Below are 17,397 nucleotides of genomic sequence, written 5' to 3'. Positions count from 1 at the left end.
TCCAGCACCTAAGATTGAGAGTTATTTTACCTTGAGAGGTGCCATACATTATAACTTAGCCCTGATTTTTGTACATCCCAAGGACTCGGAAAAAGGCTGAGTAAAAAATGTCAAAGTCATGAAATAAGGCAGTATTAAATGGAGCAGAGGTTTGGTCAAATCTAAAAAGGAACCGGAGTCTCCTATGAGGCCGATAGGAATCAGCATTTTTCATGAGAAAATTGATGTCTTCCCAAATGAGCACTGCTACAAAAACTATTTGAAGTCCATAGACAAGCCTTGTTCTTCAACCTCATGGACTCTGCTTGGGACCACTGCGTTTGCACTTATTTATTCCATATGTTTCTTGAACCATACTCCAATGTTGAGGAAGCTTTCAAAATCGGACCGAGGTCTGCAGAGAAAACACATCAAATCCAAACCCAATTCAAAAGGGGAAAGGGATGGTCATCACGTCTCACGAAATGAGGTGGAAGAACAGAAATTAGCTTGGTTTCCATTAGCTTACATGATGATTTCGTGTATGTCCTCTGGGAACATCATAATTTTGACCCCGCCACCCCTTTCTCTCAGGGCCCTTGCATACTGAAATAACCATAAACCAAACAGGTAAACAAGAGGCATCAGCGAATCTGAGAAGATAGGGCAGGGATGCACAGACAAATTGGTAAGTGTGGAAAATATGGGCATCTGAAATTATTTCATGGCGTATGACTAGCTAAAAAATTTTTACAGCATTGAGTGAAACTTGGGATCCATTTGTAGTTGTAGATTGTAGATAAATCCCATGAAGTCTGTCACCAATTCTTTCCTCGACGAGTTAGAACAGAATTCCTGAGGCAAATCTCAGCAGATATTCTTGTACCTGTAGGCCATTAGAAGCTGGTACTCGAAGATCAGCTCCTCCAAGAAGCATAAGAAGGGGCGCTTTCACCTGCACAATCAGCAAAGTTCCATGAACCATACCAGCAAAAATGAGAATGGACCTGATACTTGAGACAGGAAAACATACTTTTGAGATATGGGCAATTGGTGATTTCTGATAGAAGAGGTGAAGATGGTCAGGTGAAGGGGATTCAGAGGCATATTGCTTCGATTCAGGTCCGCAGGCCACCATGTAACACCAGTCTGGAATGTCTGTGGTGCCAATCATCAGCGACAGGTTGCAGACAGGATTCCGAGCAGCTGCCACCACAAATCTATCTGGAGCCTGCAGCCAAATTGCAAATTACACTGGGAACAAGAACAGAAATAGCAAGTACCAACTGCCACTCTGAAATCGATTTAGGATGCTAACCTGACCAATCAGATGAGTTGTCAAGAATCCACCATGTGAAATCCCAACAACAGCTACTTTAGAAGCATCTATTAGCTTTTCATTGATGACGTGATCTACGGCTGTAAGACAGTCTTGGACGTCCTGCTTAAGATAGGTTAGAAACTTGGAATGAAATCATGAAGAACAGATGCTCTGAATTTAACTGGAGTACGTACCTGAGAACCGACTTTTCCGGGAAGCGATTGTAAAGCCTCCTCTCCAAAACCCGGTGTACCTCTTTTTTTCAGATAACCGTGAGAGAATGGCATGTTGACATGCACAGCTAAAGAGGTGCAGAGAAGTTCCAAGAAGCATACCGATAATTAACAATTAGCAGGTTGAATCCAAGTGAAGCAAGAAATGCTGATGATTTCACGTAGCTTGACACAGACACCGAGTGTGGACCACCATGAAGGATTACAACAGTTGGACTGTGTGAACTATCCTTGCAGGACACAAAAATGGCCTCAAATGGAAGTTTGCCACCTACAGAACAGGAAAGTATTACCTGGATAAAATATCACAGCCTAGCATAGAACATGTCTAGTTTCAGGATTATACCATCAGAGAGGTCATCTGAGGAGTTAGCGACAGGAATTTTAAGTATAGTGACACTGTGATGCGATAACAAGGACTTAACCTGCAGCAGAAGGCAATGCGAGAGATTATGGAGGCAACTGAGCTATTAAAGCCCTCATCAAGACAAAAATATATACTAAACTGAAAGCTAACCTTATTGCTGGCCGTAACCAACGGACTATCAACTTCATCCCAAGTCCATCTGTGTTCTTGCCCCTCTGGTGTCACTTGGCGTCCATACCTGATGTGAGGAGGGTCGATGGGACTACTTGACACTGGCAAACAAATGGGAAAAGCATTATATTTCAATGTTAGAATCAATTTACTGCATGAGTTCAATACCAGTTTATAACTACAATTACCAGCAAGAACATTGTCACCATCTATTGCAAGGACACTCCAAGAGTAATGTGAGTCTTCTGGAGTAATTCTTGTTACTTTTCCACTGCAGAATGAGACAGAACAGATTATAGAAGTGATCTTTTAAGTTCTGGAACAAGAATATGACAGTAACCTTTGATTTACCTTAAAACATCTATTGATAATATCACTTCGGTACTTCTCCAAGCAGATGTTAGTATCATCGTGCATCCATCAGAAAGCCAAGGATTGGACAGAATGGATGAACAGTAAAGACCCGGAAAACAATCATCTTCAGGGCACATTACAATAGGCACCTGAAACAGTTCAAATGCTGAATAGGCTGCAGAACACGGCGAAGAGGAAATCAAGATAAACACATCGGCATACCACTTCAGTAACATTAAGTTGTTTATCCATTTTCCAATCAGAAGGCCAGTTGATCTTATGCAGAGAATTCGTTGCATTATGTGCTCCACTATTTACAGCCTGTTTTGCAGATAGGAAGACTAGGATTTTTCCATCCCGGCTGTTTACAATAATTTGTACTTTCAGAGAAAGGTTAGGGGCTCCAATATCAAAATGTGCATGAATACTAATACAAGCATACCTGAACCGTGGAAAGAAAGCACTATTGATGCTTGCTGTTAAATTCTGTGCTGCTGCAGCGGAGTCTGATTTACTATCACTGTACAGGAACATAACATATTATAACCAATACTACCTGATAATGATACCAACTACAGAACTACTGGCATGGACAGTCATAGGTATTCTCTTTCTATTTCATCAGTCACAGAAGTGATAACTGATTAGAAAACTCTGTAACTGTACAAAGTATATAAGCTACAGATTTGTGATCCTATAGTGGATGCTTACCTAACTCGTTTAGTGTCAGGTTCTGGTCCTTCAAAAGGGCTAGCAATCGCATAAAGAGCACATGGCCTGTTAGAACAGTACTTGATACCTAGTTTTCTAGCAGTGTTCTGAAACCCGTTGTGCTCTAACCATCCAACGAAAACTAAATACTTTTGGCTGCCACTTGAAGATGATGGAGCCCAAACAACTTGGCCAACACTCAACGATGTCGCAATGCCTTTAGCCGCTCGCACTTCTCCACTGCATACACCAAAGCACAACAGCTTAGGCATAATAAGTCATACTGTCGGATCTAGGGGCTAGCATCTATAAGCTGCTGTGATGATTAATAGGCAGGGGATAGACCTGGCAATGTCAAGAACAAACAATGAGGGTCTCCCTTTTCTGCAGTATCTTTCACCCCAGTCTTCTTCCCAATCCCCTTGTCCTTTCCAGCTATTACAGTCTTCCTCAGAAGAATCTTCCTTTCTATATCCACAATCATTGAAAGCTGTTCTTGGTTGGGGTGGAGCTTCAGCAATGTACGCTATCAAAGTCTCTTCTTGATTCCAAGAAATACCATGAAACCTGCAGCAACAAGAATAGTGCCGTTCTGTCATGTCACTGTAGTCATGGAAAGAAAGGGCAGATGTAAATGCAATCACTCTGTTTTAATTTCAGTTTTTGCTCACCATTCATCGGTATAAAGTGGACCATGCATGGACTGACCAACATGTATCTCCTTCTCCATATGCGATTGATCAACAATTTCAAGCTTAGTAGGGCAACCTTTCTCTCCATTTCGCACTACAAGAAGCTTTGATCCCGATGGGGATGGGACAATGACGGACACTCCAGTCATTTCAGTGGGAAAGGGAGACCATTGGAAATCCAGAGAGTTGGTACCAGCTCTTGTAATATGAGAATACATAGTGTATTTTCTGGTGCTGTTCGCCAGTAGGTCTGGCTGGCTAATGGAGAACATTGCTGTGGATATGTCTTCTGCAGTCATAAAAGAAGCACTTTTTTTATGCCAGCTTGATATGAATTTCGAGACGAGTATATGATGATTATGGACAAAGAAAGTATAATGAAGACTGTGACCATACTGTTGTTGGTTTTGAGAACCCAAGCACTGTCAATGCTCGGGACGTTGGTGAATTCTTGCAGTAACTTGGATTGGAAAGCATATTCTTGAGATGTCGTCATATCCATTCTGAGTGGACTTGCAAACTTTTATGACTGACTGGAGGTACACAATTTACTAGGCTAAGCTAAATCTGCAATTTCACAAAGACATATGTTATGCATGTTGCAGGAGGGATTAAGTAAATTTTGCTGTCAATACATGAGGGTGCATGCAATATATGGACAGCTCCATCAAGCTAGCATACTATTCAATATAATCTCAACTCTTCTTTGGTTACAACTTTGACTTCCTACAACATTCACTTTTGAAAAGGTTTGTGGTATTGAGCTTCTGATCTAATTTAGTTTCAAGAACAAACACTAGTCCCGCTTCTTCATGAATTCCATTAAAAAACTTGCATTTTCACTGTAAAAAATTCAAGAAAAGTCATGAAAGCCTGAAATATCTAAGATGGAATTGTGGAGTGCCGGACTGCCGGTGATAATGCCTAAGTGAGATTAACTAAATACAGCTTACTGTATCGCACCTGACCTTCTCAATTTACCCTATTGCATGAGTACAAAAGCTACCTGAACTCGGAGGTCAGTTAATTCCACTCACTAGGCTAAACTGATCGCAAGGAACATGGACTCATCTTGAACTGGATCTAAGCAGACAGTGGTCAAGTCAAGTACAGAAGGAACCAACTCTTGAGAGAAAAAATTTAAGTAAGTCCATAACAGCAAAACACTAAACATATGCAAGAATTCATAGCAGCCTTTAGGGGAGAGAGAGCAAAGATGAGTGCTTACATAGAACAAAACTTTCTGCTTTTGCAGTGAAGTAGCAACACCATGGGAGTAGTTGAGTCCAGCAGTCCCTTTCCCCTCTACCATAGCTTTTAATCAGATGGCACCAAAGTTTGTTAATTTTGTGCCAGCCTTGTCTCCAAGGTCTTAAGATACAAGTAAAAATATAACAAAAAAGATATCCGGTTTAATGGCCATGTGCCCCACCAGAGGAAAGACGAAGGGAATCGAACAATAAGGCAGTGTCAGACCTGCATCCACCACTAAAGAATGCACAAGATGACAAGATGCCCTTCCAACTTCTTCTTGTCCTTTTCTTCACATTATTGGTGATACTTTAGCTAGTAGTATATCGTGTCAAACTTGAACATGTCATGTTGATAGAAACTGAAGCTTCGATGATTAACAAGGTTTGGAATACTGATTTTTTAGATAATGATGTAAGGAATAGTGATGTGACTTTGATTGCGATCTTAATTATAAATTTATATATTGACAAGTAGATTCGACAGGTGATTACACCATTTTCCCGTTAGCCTTTAGTATGAACAGTAAGTACAGTGAGCTGGGTCATGTAATTATTTTCTCATTACAATTCAAAACCAACAGCCTTTTCACATTAACACATAGCATCATTTGTAAAATAGCTATTAGAAGCTTATTATCTAAATTAGCTATTAGAAGTTTGGTATTCCAGAATCCACACTAGAACAGACACGATCTTCTATGTCTTAAAGAATTATTCCATCTTGGTAACATCAGATTGGGCAAGTGAACCATGATGTCAGCTGCTCTGACCCAATTACAAGCATTTAGTGACAATGAAAAAGTACATCAAAAATATAATAAGAGAGCACTAATGTTTATTTGCTCAAGTGCTTCTTGAACCAAACCCCTATGTTGAGGAAGCTTTCGAAATCAGACTGAGGCCTGCACCATGGAGGGAGTGGTTTAGTCAGACCTCAGATGTTGTAACTTGTAAGACATCTGTGTGGCAATCATGGAATAAAAATTCATCAAAACTAAAAAGTAACTAACTTGTCAATTCCGTGGATATCTTCTGGGAAGACAATAGTTTTGGATTCGATTCCCCTCTCCTTCAAAGCCCTTGCATACTGCAAAAATTGCAACAAGAGACAAGCACAAAACAAATCATATACAGGAAAAATAATATGAAGCCGAATAGAAACATCTTATACAGCCAAACAACACGTGAGAAAAAAATTTCCCCATTGTCAAACAGTAATTGGAAACCCTGTAACCTAAACCAATTTTTTATTCCTCTGCATGTTAAAAAAAGTAAAAGAAATCCCACAAATAAATATTTCAATAAGCTGGAAATACGAAAGAGACTTCCTTTCACCCTTACATAAGTACAGAAGCACAAGGGGATACCTGCAGGCCATTAGAAACAGGAACCCTGAGATCTTGCGCTCCAAGGAGAAAGAGTGTAGGTGTTTTGACCTGCAAATTGATAAACTTGTTAAGCAAATGACTACTCGTAGCATCCACAGAGTATCTTCCATTTGCATGTGGGAACTCTACTCTTCCCTCAAGCATAGATATAAGAAAATGTTCTTGTATGAAAACGCAGAATCCACACAAGTACCTTTGAAATATGTGATATTGGTGACTTCTGGTGGAATTGACAAAGATCATCTACTGAAGGAGACTCTGAGAAGTACTTTTTCCCTTCTTTTCCATAAATCTCGACAAAGCACCAATCAGGGATGTCAGTGGTACCCACCATCAATTGTAAGTTACAGACTGGGTTTCGAGCAGCTGCTGCAACAAATGTATCTGGAGCCTGCAGTCAATCAAATTTATACAGGTCAACAATGTGTTATATCCCAGAAACTTGATAAATAAATCATTTCATGTGATTTACATGTCTATGCCCAGTTCTTCAGATCCTTGAATATGAACAGAATAATAGAAAATTCTAAGCCATCCTTGGAGGTAGTACTAATTTCTATCTTTTTGGCAGGGAAATAATACGCAAACATCAAGATTCAACTCCTAAAGCTTTAGTAGCAAGATAGCCATTTATGGATATTGTCAGGCAAGCTTTATAATATGAGATATAAAAGCATATCAAGCTCTAGTTTTCTGAATACCGGCATACATCAGGGCAGTGGCGGAGGTTCGACACAATTCGAGGGGCCCCAAGTTTAGAGACAAGCCCAAAACTCACTCAATTCAGTGTTTTTGTTACCATGTAAGAAGTGAAGTTCAGTGTTTACTTAAGAGAATTTCCAACAGCTGGGGGTTTGCCATGGCCACCTTTGGCCACAACATACTGCATCAGAGTATTTCTCTGGGAAATATGCGCGAACTTACCATTTAACAGTCAGGTATCATTTCTGTAAAGTAATTTGACCTGATATCATATTAATTTGTTCATTATAAATTCAATTACAGAAGTCACTGGCAGTGGCAGAGTTGCATTAATTTAGTTAAATGATCATTATTCATGAAGCCCGGCTTCGTCACCATGGATACTTCTTTACAATGCAGTCTTGCTTGCAAAATTATAAGTTTGTAATACATTTCTCAAAACTAGGTGTTACATTTAAGTTACTGATGTTCAGTCCAAACGCTAATAATCATCTTGATGGTAAATATAAATATGAACTCTAAACACAATAGTAACTGCGCAATTGAAGAATACAAAAGAACAAGGGCAATCCAAGAACCTGGCCGATCAAATGAGTGGTCAAGAAACCTCCATGTGAACCTCCAACTACGGCAACTTTAGATGGATCTATTAGTCCTCTCCTTATAACAAGGTCCAAAGCCGTCAATACATCATTGACATCCTGCTTGTAAGTTTGCACAGAAGGGTACATGATTCATGATAAATTTTGGCATTTTTCAAGAATAATCTTTAAACACGGAAAAAAAAAAGCAATGACATTGCACCTGAGAACCGATATTTCCAGGAAGGGATTGCAGTGCTTCTTCCCCAAAGCCTAATGAACCCCTAAGCAACCAAAAAGTGCATCCCATGGAAATATTAAGAAATAAACCAAGAAAAGGGATAATGATCGAATTATTCATCAACTAAAAACGACAAATTTTCTTTTCAAAAAAAATATTCATCATCTAGAACAGACAAAGTACTAGCCAAGATAAATTCACCTGTAGTTCACAACAAGAAGATTATATCCCTGCGAAAAAAGAAAAGCCAAGGATTTGGAATAACTTGATGGGTAAACTGAGTGTGGTCCACCATGAAGAACAACAATTGTTGGATTACTTGCAGAATCCTTATGCGACACAAAAATAGCCTCAAAAGGCAGCTTAGCCCCTGAATAGATACAAAAACATATGGAGAGAAACAGAAACCGTATTAGTTAAAATTCTGCAGAAATTCTTCAAATAAATTGGTGAAGAAGTAAGAATTTCAATAACAGTGGTAGAGTTCTTATAAAATATTTCAAAAATAGTCAGCATGACTAAATAGGGTAGGATGGTGCACTATCGTAAGCTATAAAGCTATATAAACTCATTTTGGACATGCCTGCCTGCCTTGATTAATACAAAAGATACATTCTATGACAATTATACTGCCATTCACTGATTTTTATGAGTGCCTTTTTTACTTGGTGCGGTATCTAAAATTGAACTTTGACAGTTAATTTACTTTTACAATGTATGTTTTGTCAATGACTACGAAATCATAACCATGTAAAAATACTTTCATACAGAATGCAATAGCACCACTTTAGTGTAACTAAACATACACATTGTTGACTAAAATGTAGGTCAAATATTATAAATTTTGAATCTAGATGTTTGGGTGCCTTACAAAAATCCTCAGAGCGAGTGCCAGCTTACTAGAGTGAATGTACTGATTTCGAGAAAATTAACAGAGCCTAGTGATGAACGCAGAAATAGTTCATAAAGGAAGAAACTTACAACTTCAGAAAGAAAAATCTAATTAGAAAACCGATTCTGCTAATATTAACCTGTGAGAGGAATAAGTATGCTCGAGTAGTTCTCATACCATCTGCAAGTTTGTCGGAAAGGTTGCTAATCGGGACTTTGAGTATGCTGAACTTATGTTCTGATAATATGGAGCTTATCTGCCAAACATACATAACAATTTAGTAACTACTCACTCTACACCATAAAACCTTTTTTTCTGAATAACAATTAACGTTCAGTGCTTTTTTTAGCAAAACCTCATCTGAAAGCTTTGGCAGAGGAGTTGAAACTTCTTGCCACTCCCAATGGCTTTCAATCTGAGAAACCTTAATTCCATAGTATATTTGAGGGAGTGTAATAAGGCTGCTGGAAACTGGAAAGATTAAAAAAAAAGCAGACAAACAAGGAAAGTTACCTAAAAAATGAGAGAACTATGTAATTATTCAGTAATCATATACTAGTACGGGGTTACCTGCAAGAATGTCATTCTTGTCAAGTGCAAGAACATTCCATGAACAATCTGAATCCTGAGGACTAACTCTTAAAACTTCACAGCTGCCAAAAAAATTTACAGTTAAATAATGATTGACATTATGTATATCAGTCTACAAGAGGCCAAACAGATGTTTGCAATCACCTCACAACATTTATGGAAAGTACTACTTCCTTACTGCCCCAAACAGAAGATAGAATCATAGTCCGTCCATCAGTTAGCCATGGATCCCTAAGCAAGCCAAAGCAGTACAGCCCAGGGAAACAGTTCTCTTTGGGGCACATCACAATGGGCACCTACATAATACAAATGTAAAGCATATGGTATCAGAAAATTTATGCATCATTTATCCAAGAAAGTGCCCATAAAAAGAAACAAATCATCTTTTAGTTATATTTCAAGGAATATTGAATTCAGACACTTCAATGAGCCCAATACAGGCTTTCATCCAGAATTGCTTACTCAAAAGTGAGATGACATATCAGGGTAAAATGTGTACCATGAAACTGGTAAAATGTGCACCATATTAATAAACAGCATAAGATACTTTCCAAACCATGGACTAGTACATGAAAGTCATAGTTAAAAAAAAAAGGATCCCATACCACGTCAGCAACACCAAGGCTCCCATCCAGTTTCCCATCTGTAGGCCACTCAATTCTATGCATTGAATTTGTGGCATTGTGTGCTCCACTATCTACAGCACTCTTCGCTGAGATGAACACAAGATACTTCCCATCCGGACTATCAAATAAAAACTTCCATTATTTTGCATTGCAATGTAGTGTTAATGGGCATGCATAAAAAACTAAATATAATCAGAGACACAGTTTCTTTTGGTATAAGTGTACAATAAACTTAGTCATGAAGAAAGATGCGAGATTCACTACTGCTTCCACCTTCCAGACTCTTGAAAATGAGGGAAACAACAAGCCTCATTAAACCAAACAGGTAGGTTCTGACAGTTTCAGTTAAAGATTATTTTTTTCGAACACAGAAAACTACACCAGACAATATGGAAAGTCAACAAGTCTGTAACATAGAGGGGAAGAAATAGCTTTATCATTCCAATCAGTAACCTTTGCAGATGATGGTGCAGACAAACATAATGCAAAATGATAACAAATATTAGCAAAATAGTGTAGATGTCGCTCCCGATATATCTACTTGAGATGAAATGAAGTATTCCTACCTGAACCGTGGGAAAAAGGCACTGTTCAGGTCTGCTGTTAATTTGATCATAGTTGTAGTTTCACCCTTATCGCCCCTATGCCAATAAAAGAAATATGACATCAGAAAATAAAGCATATGCCTAATGAGACATGCTGTGTACCATATGTTCAGCATTTATCACTTTATAATTTGGATTAATGAAGAAAAATGTGTGCTGCAATTGTCCACTTTTATTGAGAAATACATTTCGATAATTATCTCGACATCAAGGGCACCGATATTCTTACTCGGTTGATGGTTTCTCAGCTTCTTCCCTGAAAGGATGAGGAGCAGCATACAGAGCACAAGGTCTGTTGTAGCAGTATTTAATACCAAGCTTTCTTGGAGTATGTTGGAAACCATTGTCAGATGACCATGCAACAAAAACCAAGCCATATGAAGGTGATGGTGCCCAAATCACTTGACCAACACTTAATGATCTAGGTATTCCCTTCACAGGTCGAACTTCACCACTGCAAGAGGCATGCTATTCATCATAAAAACACGATATTTGTAAACTATCTCTTCAGGGTGGCCATGGACATACCTGGATATGTTGACAACAAACAGTGCAGGTATCCTTTTCTTCGAATAGGTTTCTCCCCAGGTTTCCTCCCAATCCCCTTGTCCCTTCCAGCTCTTGCAGTCCTTTTCAGATGAGCCTTCCTTCTTGAATCCGTAATCATTGAACACTGGCTTTGGTTGAGGAGGTTCCTCGGCAACATAGGCTACAAAAGTCTCTTCCTGGTTCCAAGATATCCCTTCAAACCTGCATCAAAGCAGCATTTAGCACAAGCCAAAGCTGCAATGGTGAAGCAAAGAAATGCATACCTCCCTCCCTCTCTTTTTCTGGAAAAAAAGAAAATAAAATAAAAAGGATTGGGCGATTTACCATTCATCAGTATAGAGTGATCCATGAACAGATTTTGCAATATGTATCTCATTCTTTAATTGGCATGACCCCCAAATCTCTAATTTTGTAGGGGAATCATCCTCAGAATTGCGTACTAGAAGAAGTTTTTCTCCAGATGGCGATGGAATTACTGCTGACACTCCACTTATTTCAGTTGGGAAGGGAGACCAGTGGAAATCGACGGACTTTGAGGCACTCTTTGAAATGTGAGAATTCAAAAGGAATTTTCTCCTCTTATTTCCCAAAAGATCTGATTGGCCAATGGAAACCACTGCTCTGGATGTGTTTTCTGCAGACCCCACAAACAAACAATAAGACACCTCAATTTCAGAAAACAAATAGGGTAGCAACAGCAGTGCATACCATCCTTGGAATTGAAGATCCAAGCCTTGCCACAACTGGGGATCTTAACAAATTCTTGCAGCAACTTTGACTGGGAGGCATACTCATCGACCATGGTTGCATCCATCCCCAAAGGCAATCCTTTGTCAGCTTCTGCTTCTGAGGCTTGTGTGGTAGCCATTGCTATTGAGCGCAGTGAGACCTTGTCAATTCTGTGTAGTCAAAGAGATTAGATCTGCATCAGCCACATGACCAAACTGAATAGGGTAATCCAGATAAGGCAAGTAGGCCTGCAAGTACAAAATTCTTCCGTGATTGCTCAACTACTGTATATATTATCAGACAGGACTTGTTCCTGTCGAGTAGGTGTCATTGTCTTGGCACGACCAACACTTAGAGCAATCATGCACAAGATTCCTTATGCATGCTCTATCCACTATACAGGAACCGCTAGCTGAAGCAAGCGGGAAACTGAATAGTAAAAGCATCCACCAATTCCTTAAATACTTAAACTTGATACACATTTATCTAGTTTAAAATTATCCTGATCACTACCGTCAGCAGAAATCAAACCAAAACCGCACGACAATTCCTTCACACTGCCCGCTGCCATCGCAATTTGTATACAAGTGTAAAACCATGCGTGCTAAAATAACCAATAATGTTTTTTTAAGAACAAAATGGGTGATATCACAGTCGCGAACTCGGGTTGCATCCAGACCAATAGTAACATACATCAATCTGAGAACGCAACTAATCTAATTTAACCCAACTCTAAGAATATGCAGAGAGGGGGGAGAGAAGCGGATTTTTTTTCCCCATAGAGCTGACCTGCGCCGCAGCAGTGGTCCGCGGGGCGGAGCACAAGCGCGGGAATGAGAGGCCGAGACGAGGAGTAAATTCGCAGCCGCAATGGAGGAGCGGCAGTGGAATTTGGCGCAGGTGATGAAGGCCGTAGTCAAAACCACCATCGGTTGGATGGGGGATCTTTTCTTTTTGCATATCCTTTACTACATTAATTACTATGGACCCTCTGATTTTATCACGAATTTCATTTCAGCCCTCCAGAAGCCACGTGCCAACGCCGGCCCAACGCGCCGGGCCGGGAGCCCGGGATCGATTACAGATACGTGTAGGGTGTTGATCGATGATGACCTTTGCACAATGAGATCATGAGAATTTGACCAGATCAAGGCGGTTACAGGAATCACGCAGCTCATAGGATGAGAAGTTGCTGATCATTGAATTGTACAATCTGGTTCGTCAATTGCAATGGTCTAACGGACTAAAACGAGAAGTTGCTTGTTTTGTTTTCAACTTGTGATTGAAAAGCTAAGATTTATATGATTCTAAAGCTGAAACAAATTCAGCCTTAGAAAAGGGATGTGATGATTACGCCGACGGGAAGTGGTATTCATCATCCTTGTCATGTTGAAATTCACAAAAGCCATGATCAGTTGAATTGAAACACATAGCTGCGTGCCATTTTTGCATATTTTTTCCAATATCTAAAAAAATCTAGTGTAATATTATCATAGTAACAAAATGATAGTTATACCGACAAAAAAACAAAATGATGGTTATAACAAAATGCTTCCAACCAAGAACTCAGTAACATTTTTTCATCACAAAACATATCTTTAGATATTCTTTTTCATTTCAATGTTCCCTTAAAATTGGGGGCAAAGTGAACGTGAGACTCTCCAGTCTCCTCCGAATCACGTAGGACCTAGTGCATTGGCACATTGGTTCAATTTTATTAGTTTAAAGTACACATTTTTTTTTGCGAAATCCGGACGCAAATGTTGCTCATATGCACGTGCATACACCACACACCTATGAGCATCTCTAGAAGATTGGATCGACAAATATCGAGATTGACAAAATCGCCACAGTATTCGACTCCACCATCAAAAGAATAGCTTCGTTTACTTCCGGAATGAATTAAAAAGAGTAAAATACACCAGCGGTCCCTGAACTTGTGGTGGCATCCGGATCCCTAAACTCTCAAAATGCATTTTCAGATCCCCAAACTTGTCCTCAGGTTTCATTCGAATCCCTAAACTCTCAAAAATATATTCTCAAATCTTAAAACTTATCACATGTCGCTGATGGTAATGCTTCCTCCTCGCTCGTTGCCTTCACAATCACCTTATGTTAGTAATCACGCATGTGTTCCTTGGCGCTTGATTCGGGGATTTTAAAATAAACTTTCAGAGTTGAAGGACTCGGATGATACCTTGAGACAAGTTGAGGGACCTGAAAATGTGTTTTGAGAGTTTAGGGACCCGGATGGCATCTAAGATAAGTTCATAGACCTAAAAATGCATTTTGAGAGTTCAGAAATCTAAATGACAACCCGTGACAAGTTCAGGAACCGCCTATATATTTTACTCAATTAAAAAAGTACGAGCACACAAGACTTACAATTGGATGGATAGGTTCCACCGCAATAAATCTAACCAACTAACCAATACTCTGTTCATATCAATACCCGTGTTTTACCACCATCTGCACCATGCTTGTCCTAAAAAGTGCACAAAGCTTGTCTACCATTAGCGAGTCAAGATGTGCAACCCAATCAAGTTTTTTGTTGTATTAGATGCATGACTCCTGGTGCAACCACTCAAATAAAAAGATTGGGACCGTTCGGCGATGATGGTACTCCTCCCTTAGGTGAAGCTCTCCCAACTTCGCTTCGGCCGGGCGGCAAAATTCAGGGCCCTTTTAAAAAACTCTAAAATGGCTCTTATTAGCTTTGAAATATGAAGCAATAAAAATGTTTAATCTATAATGTATTACAATAAATTTATCCGTAGGTTCTTTTTGAGATTGAGTTAATTTCTCTATTCTTTATTGTTTTAAGTTTTTGTCAGAAAAACATGATTTCGATTTTGAAACACTATATCTAGACCATTTCATACACATGTATAAGAAAAGATGAAGAGAACAAAATTAACAATTAAACCGTTAAAAGATGCATATCAAGTAACGAAAAAAGCTAGAGCTAGTAATATAATAGGTTAATTATTCATATGCAAAGGGCATAGTAAGATTGAAGAATAAAAATTACCTTGAGTTCTTGACCTATGAGTTTTGATGTGCAACGGCGACCTGTGGAGGACTCCTGGCCCTCCACAGCCCGTCCAGAGTTCCAGACTCTAGCAGTCCAGCGTTGCCTCTTGATCTGCACCGTCCACCGTCCACGCGACCAAGGTTAGAGTAACCAGAGCCGGAGAAGAACTCGTTCTGAGCCTACTATGCCGGAGCAGCGCTCCGTTGCCGCCAAGTTGCCCTAGCTGGATGTCGATCAAGACTTGTGAGACAAAAATGAGAGAAAATTCCTTATTTGACATCGGAATTTACGTTGCTTCCTTATTTGCCATTAAAAAAGTTGCCTTCCTATTTGCCATTGACTCAAAATTGTATTCCCTATATGCCATCAACAGTGTTAAGGTGGACATGAAAAGATGATTTTACCCTCATGGCATAGGGACACATCATTGTAAAATTTGTATCAACTCAATGTTTGTGTTGATTCCATGCATATGCAGCCTGTCAAATTTTACAACAATATATCCCTATATTACAAAGGTAAAATCATCTTTTCGTGTCAACTTAACTCTGTTGATGGTAAATAGGGAATGCAATTTTTAGTCGATGACAAATAAGGGAGGCAAACTTTTTCAATGGCAAAGAAGGAAGACATAAATTCGATGGCAAATAAGAAATCTTGTCAAAAATTGAGCCAGCGCGCCGCGTGAGAAAACGATTTGCGCTTCATTCTTAAGCATGCTAGAGTGCGCAATACCTAGTTTGGCTAGCGATTGTTTTGCTTGATAGGCTGCAAAGAGGGGAAAAAAGAGACCCCTAGAAAATGGGGGCCTGTACCATTGCACGGCCTGCGCTCCCCCGGTCCGGCCCTGCCTAAAGACGCCTTTACGACAACCTTGCGTGATGAGTAGAATGTTTCTATAGCATCAATCAGGACTTCGTGTAAGCAAAATGATGATACAACAATAGAGTTAAGAATGATTGAGAAAGAAAATAATTTCTAATCAAGAAATCAGCTCGTGCCCGAAATATAATCAAGCTAGGAAGAAGGGAGAGGGAAGGAGAGAGAAATGCGGTGATTGGATGGAAATTTGTTTTGAAAAAACTGTCCACTAGTACTACCTCATGTTGAAATATTTTTTACTGTGATGAAAACACTTTTCGTCACGACGTGTGACCTTCGTATTATCCAAAAATTATGTAAATACCATTTTTCATTTTTATGATAAAGATATTTTAAATATAACTTATCTTTTTGTGTATTTGAACTAAAATATTGAATATGTCAAATATTATGACAAAAAGTCCAATGGAGTAATATAAAATATATAGGTAACATTTATATTATATGCGTGACAACTATCCAAAAATTATTTGGATTGAGACTAGTCCCACACCTCATTGTAAGACTAATCCCAACATGGTATATCGAAGGCTGTTGCATCATAGAAATGTATTAAGCTGATGTATAAAGATAGGACCTCTTAGTATAGTAGTATCACAATGTTGTGATATACAATTAATTGTTGTTATATTGTGTGTATAAAAATGGATCACCACATTTGATTTTATGTCAAAATGTTAGATTTCATGCTAGAGCTTTGCCTCCATACAAATACCGCTCTTATTTTCTCTCCAATTTAATTTCTTTTTGCGTCATTGAAAAATCCTACCAAATGTAAATGTACACGAGCCATGAGCCTTTTTATCCCACGCTCCTCCACCCCAAAATTCTTAAGGGTGTGATTGGATGCCTGCAGCTCCTAGCCGGACCCGTTCCTAAGAACCAGGTTCTCGGTGGCTAGGCTGAGGGCATGCAAGAGCTCTTTGTTTGATTGTATGAATTCACGTGTGCAGGTTATAAAGAGCAAGTGATTGGTTGTTTGAATGTCTGCATCTCCCACCTCTATAACAGCAGGCTACATGCTCCTGCGCGTATCGCGTGAGCCAGGCTCTGGAGAAACATCCAATCTCTCCGCACGGCGGGAGCGTGGCTAGAAGGCTGCTTTTGCACCTTGGAAACTGGCCCACCCCTGACGCAGGCATCCAAACTTGCAGATCTTACATCCTAGGTCTGGTTTGCTTTCTTTGCTTATTTTTAGCACCCGTGTTTAGATACTAATTAGAAGTATTAAACGTAGACTAGTCACAATCCGAATACGTCAGAGCCTCCTACTGGGAATTTGACGTCGGCTTGAGAAGCCGAATAAGGAGCATTTGAATAACTCTTGTGTGGAGCCGAAATTGGTGGAGCATATGCCGGCCCCTGGTACCCTTGAGATACGCCGCTAGCTAAGGAGCTGATCGACGGCGTTTTATACCGGATTAGAAATCACCGGGGATTGATCGATGGAAAGCTTGATAGACAAGATTGGCTGGACCATCTCGGACATCTTGTCC

General features: G+C 39.5%; 2 protein-coding genes across 3 annotated transcripts; both read right to left on the bottom strand.

Annotated features, from left to right (window-relative positions):
* Window positions 1-14: 14 nt before the first annotated feature.
* On the bottom strand, window positions 15-5,234 carry LOC101785236 (acylamino-acid-releasing enzyme 2). 2 transcript variants are annotated; one of them, XM_004983129.3, is made up of 18 exons: window positions 5,057-5,234; window positions 4,225-4,395; window positions 3,808-4,117; window positions 3,482-3,703; window positions 3,137-3,376; window positions 2,868-2,945; window positions 2,648-2,786; window positions 2,423-2,574; window positions 2,260-2,342; window positions 2,051-2,172; window positions 1,880-1,958; window positions 1,636-1,804; window positions 1,495-1,555; window positions 1,298-1,420; window positions 1,013-1,210; window positions 866-934; window positions 509-585; window positions 15-394 (listed from the first exon to the last, which is right to left on the bottom strand). In XM_004983129.3, exons 2-18 carry the CDS (start codon window positions 4,328-4,330, stop codon window positions 331-333), a joined length of 2,292 nt encoding a protein of 763 aa, XP_004983186.1. In that variant the 5' UTR covers window positions 4,331-4,395; window positions 5,057-5,234; the 3' UTR covers window positions 15-330. The 2 variants fall into 2 exon arrangements, with proteins under 2 accessions (XP_004983186.1, XP_022678853.1); XM_022823118.1 differs by lacking the exon at window positions 5,057-5,234 and adding an exon at window positions 4,835-5,024.
* Window positions 5,235-5,619: 385 nt separating this feature from the next.
* Window positions 5,620-12,945, bottom strand: LOC101784436 (acylamino-acid-releasing enzyme 1). Its single transcript, XM_004983127.2, has 18 exons — window positions 12,775-12,945; window positions 11,965-12,155; window positions 11,581-11,890; window positions 11,236-11,457; window positions 10,937-11,161; window positions 10,669-10,743; window positions 10,082-10,220; window positions 9,621-9,772; window positions 9,456-9,538; window positions 9,241-9,356; window positions 9,063-9,141; window positions 8,195-8,363; window positions 7,976-8,036; window positions 7,750-7,872; window positions 6,663-6,860; window positions 6,449-6,517; window positions 6,092-6,168; window positions 5,620-5,983 (listed from the first exon to the last, which is right to left on the bottom strand). Exons 1-18 carry the CDS (start codon window positions 12,912-12,914, stop codon window positions 5,917-5,919), a joined length of 2,496 nt encoding a protein of 831 aa, XP_004983184.1. The 5' UTR covers window positions 12,915-12,945; the 3' UTR covers window positions 5,620-5,916.
* Window positions 12,946-17,397: the final 4,452 nt, after the last annotated feature.

The sequence above is a fragment of the Setaria italica genome, chromosome IX (assembly GCF_000263155.2).
Source record: "Setaria italica strain Yugu1 chromosome IX, Setaria_italica_v2.0, whole genome shotgun sequence".
Classification (NCBI taxonomy): Eukaryota; Viridiplantae; Streptophyta; class Magnoliopsida; order Poales; family Poaceae; genus Setaria; species Setaria italica.
Note: the sequence above shows the minus strand (reverse complement) of the source record. Positions and strands in the feature narration are given on the sequence as shown.

Coding starts and splice junctions, on each gene's coding strand:
- LOC101785236 (XM_004983129.3), bottom strand. CDS start 4,330: ATGGATATGACGACATCTCAAGAATATGCTTTCCAATCCAAGTTACTG. Junction 1,556..1,635: donor CTGCTAATTGTTAATTATCG/GTATGCTTCTTG, acceptor TCTGAAAAAAAG/AGGTACACCGGGTTTTGGAG. Junction 586..865: donor CAGCTTCTAATGGCCTACAG/GTACAAGAATAT, acceptor TGGTTATTTCAG/TATGCAAGGGCCCTGAGAGA.
- LOC101784436 (XM_004983127.2), bottom strand. CDS start 12,914: ATGGTGGTTTTGACTACGGCCTTCATCACCTGCGCCAAATTCCACTGC. Junction 8,037..8,194: donor CTTCTTGTTGTGAACTACAG/GTGAATTTATCT, acceptor TTGGTTGCTTAG/GGGTTCATTAGGCTTTGGGG. Junction 6,518..6,662: donor CAATATCACATATTTCAAAG/GTACTTGTGTGG, acceptor ATCAATTTGCAG/GTCAAAACACCTACACTCTT.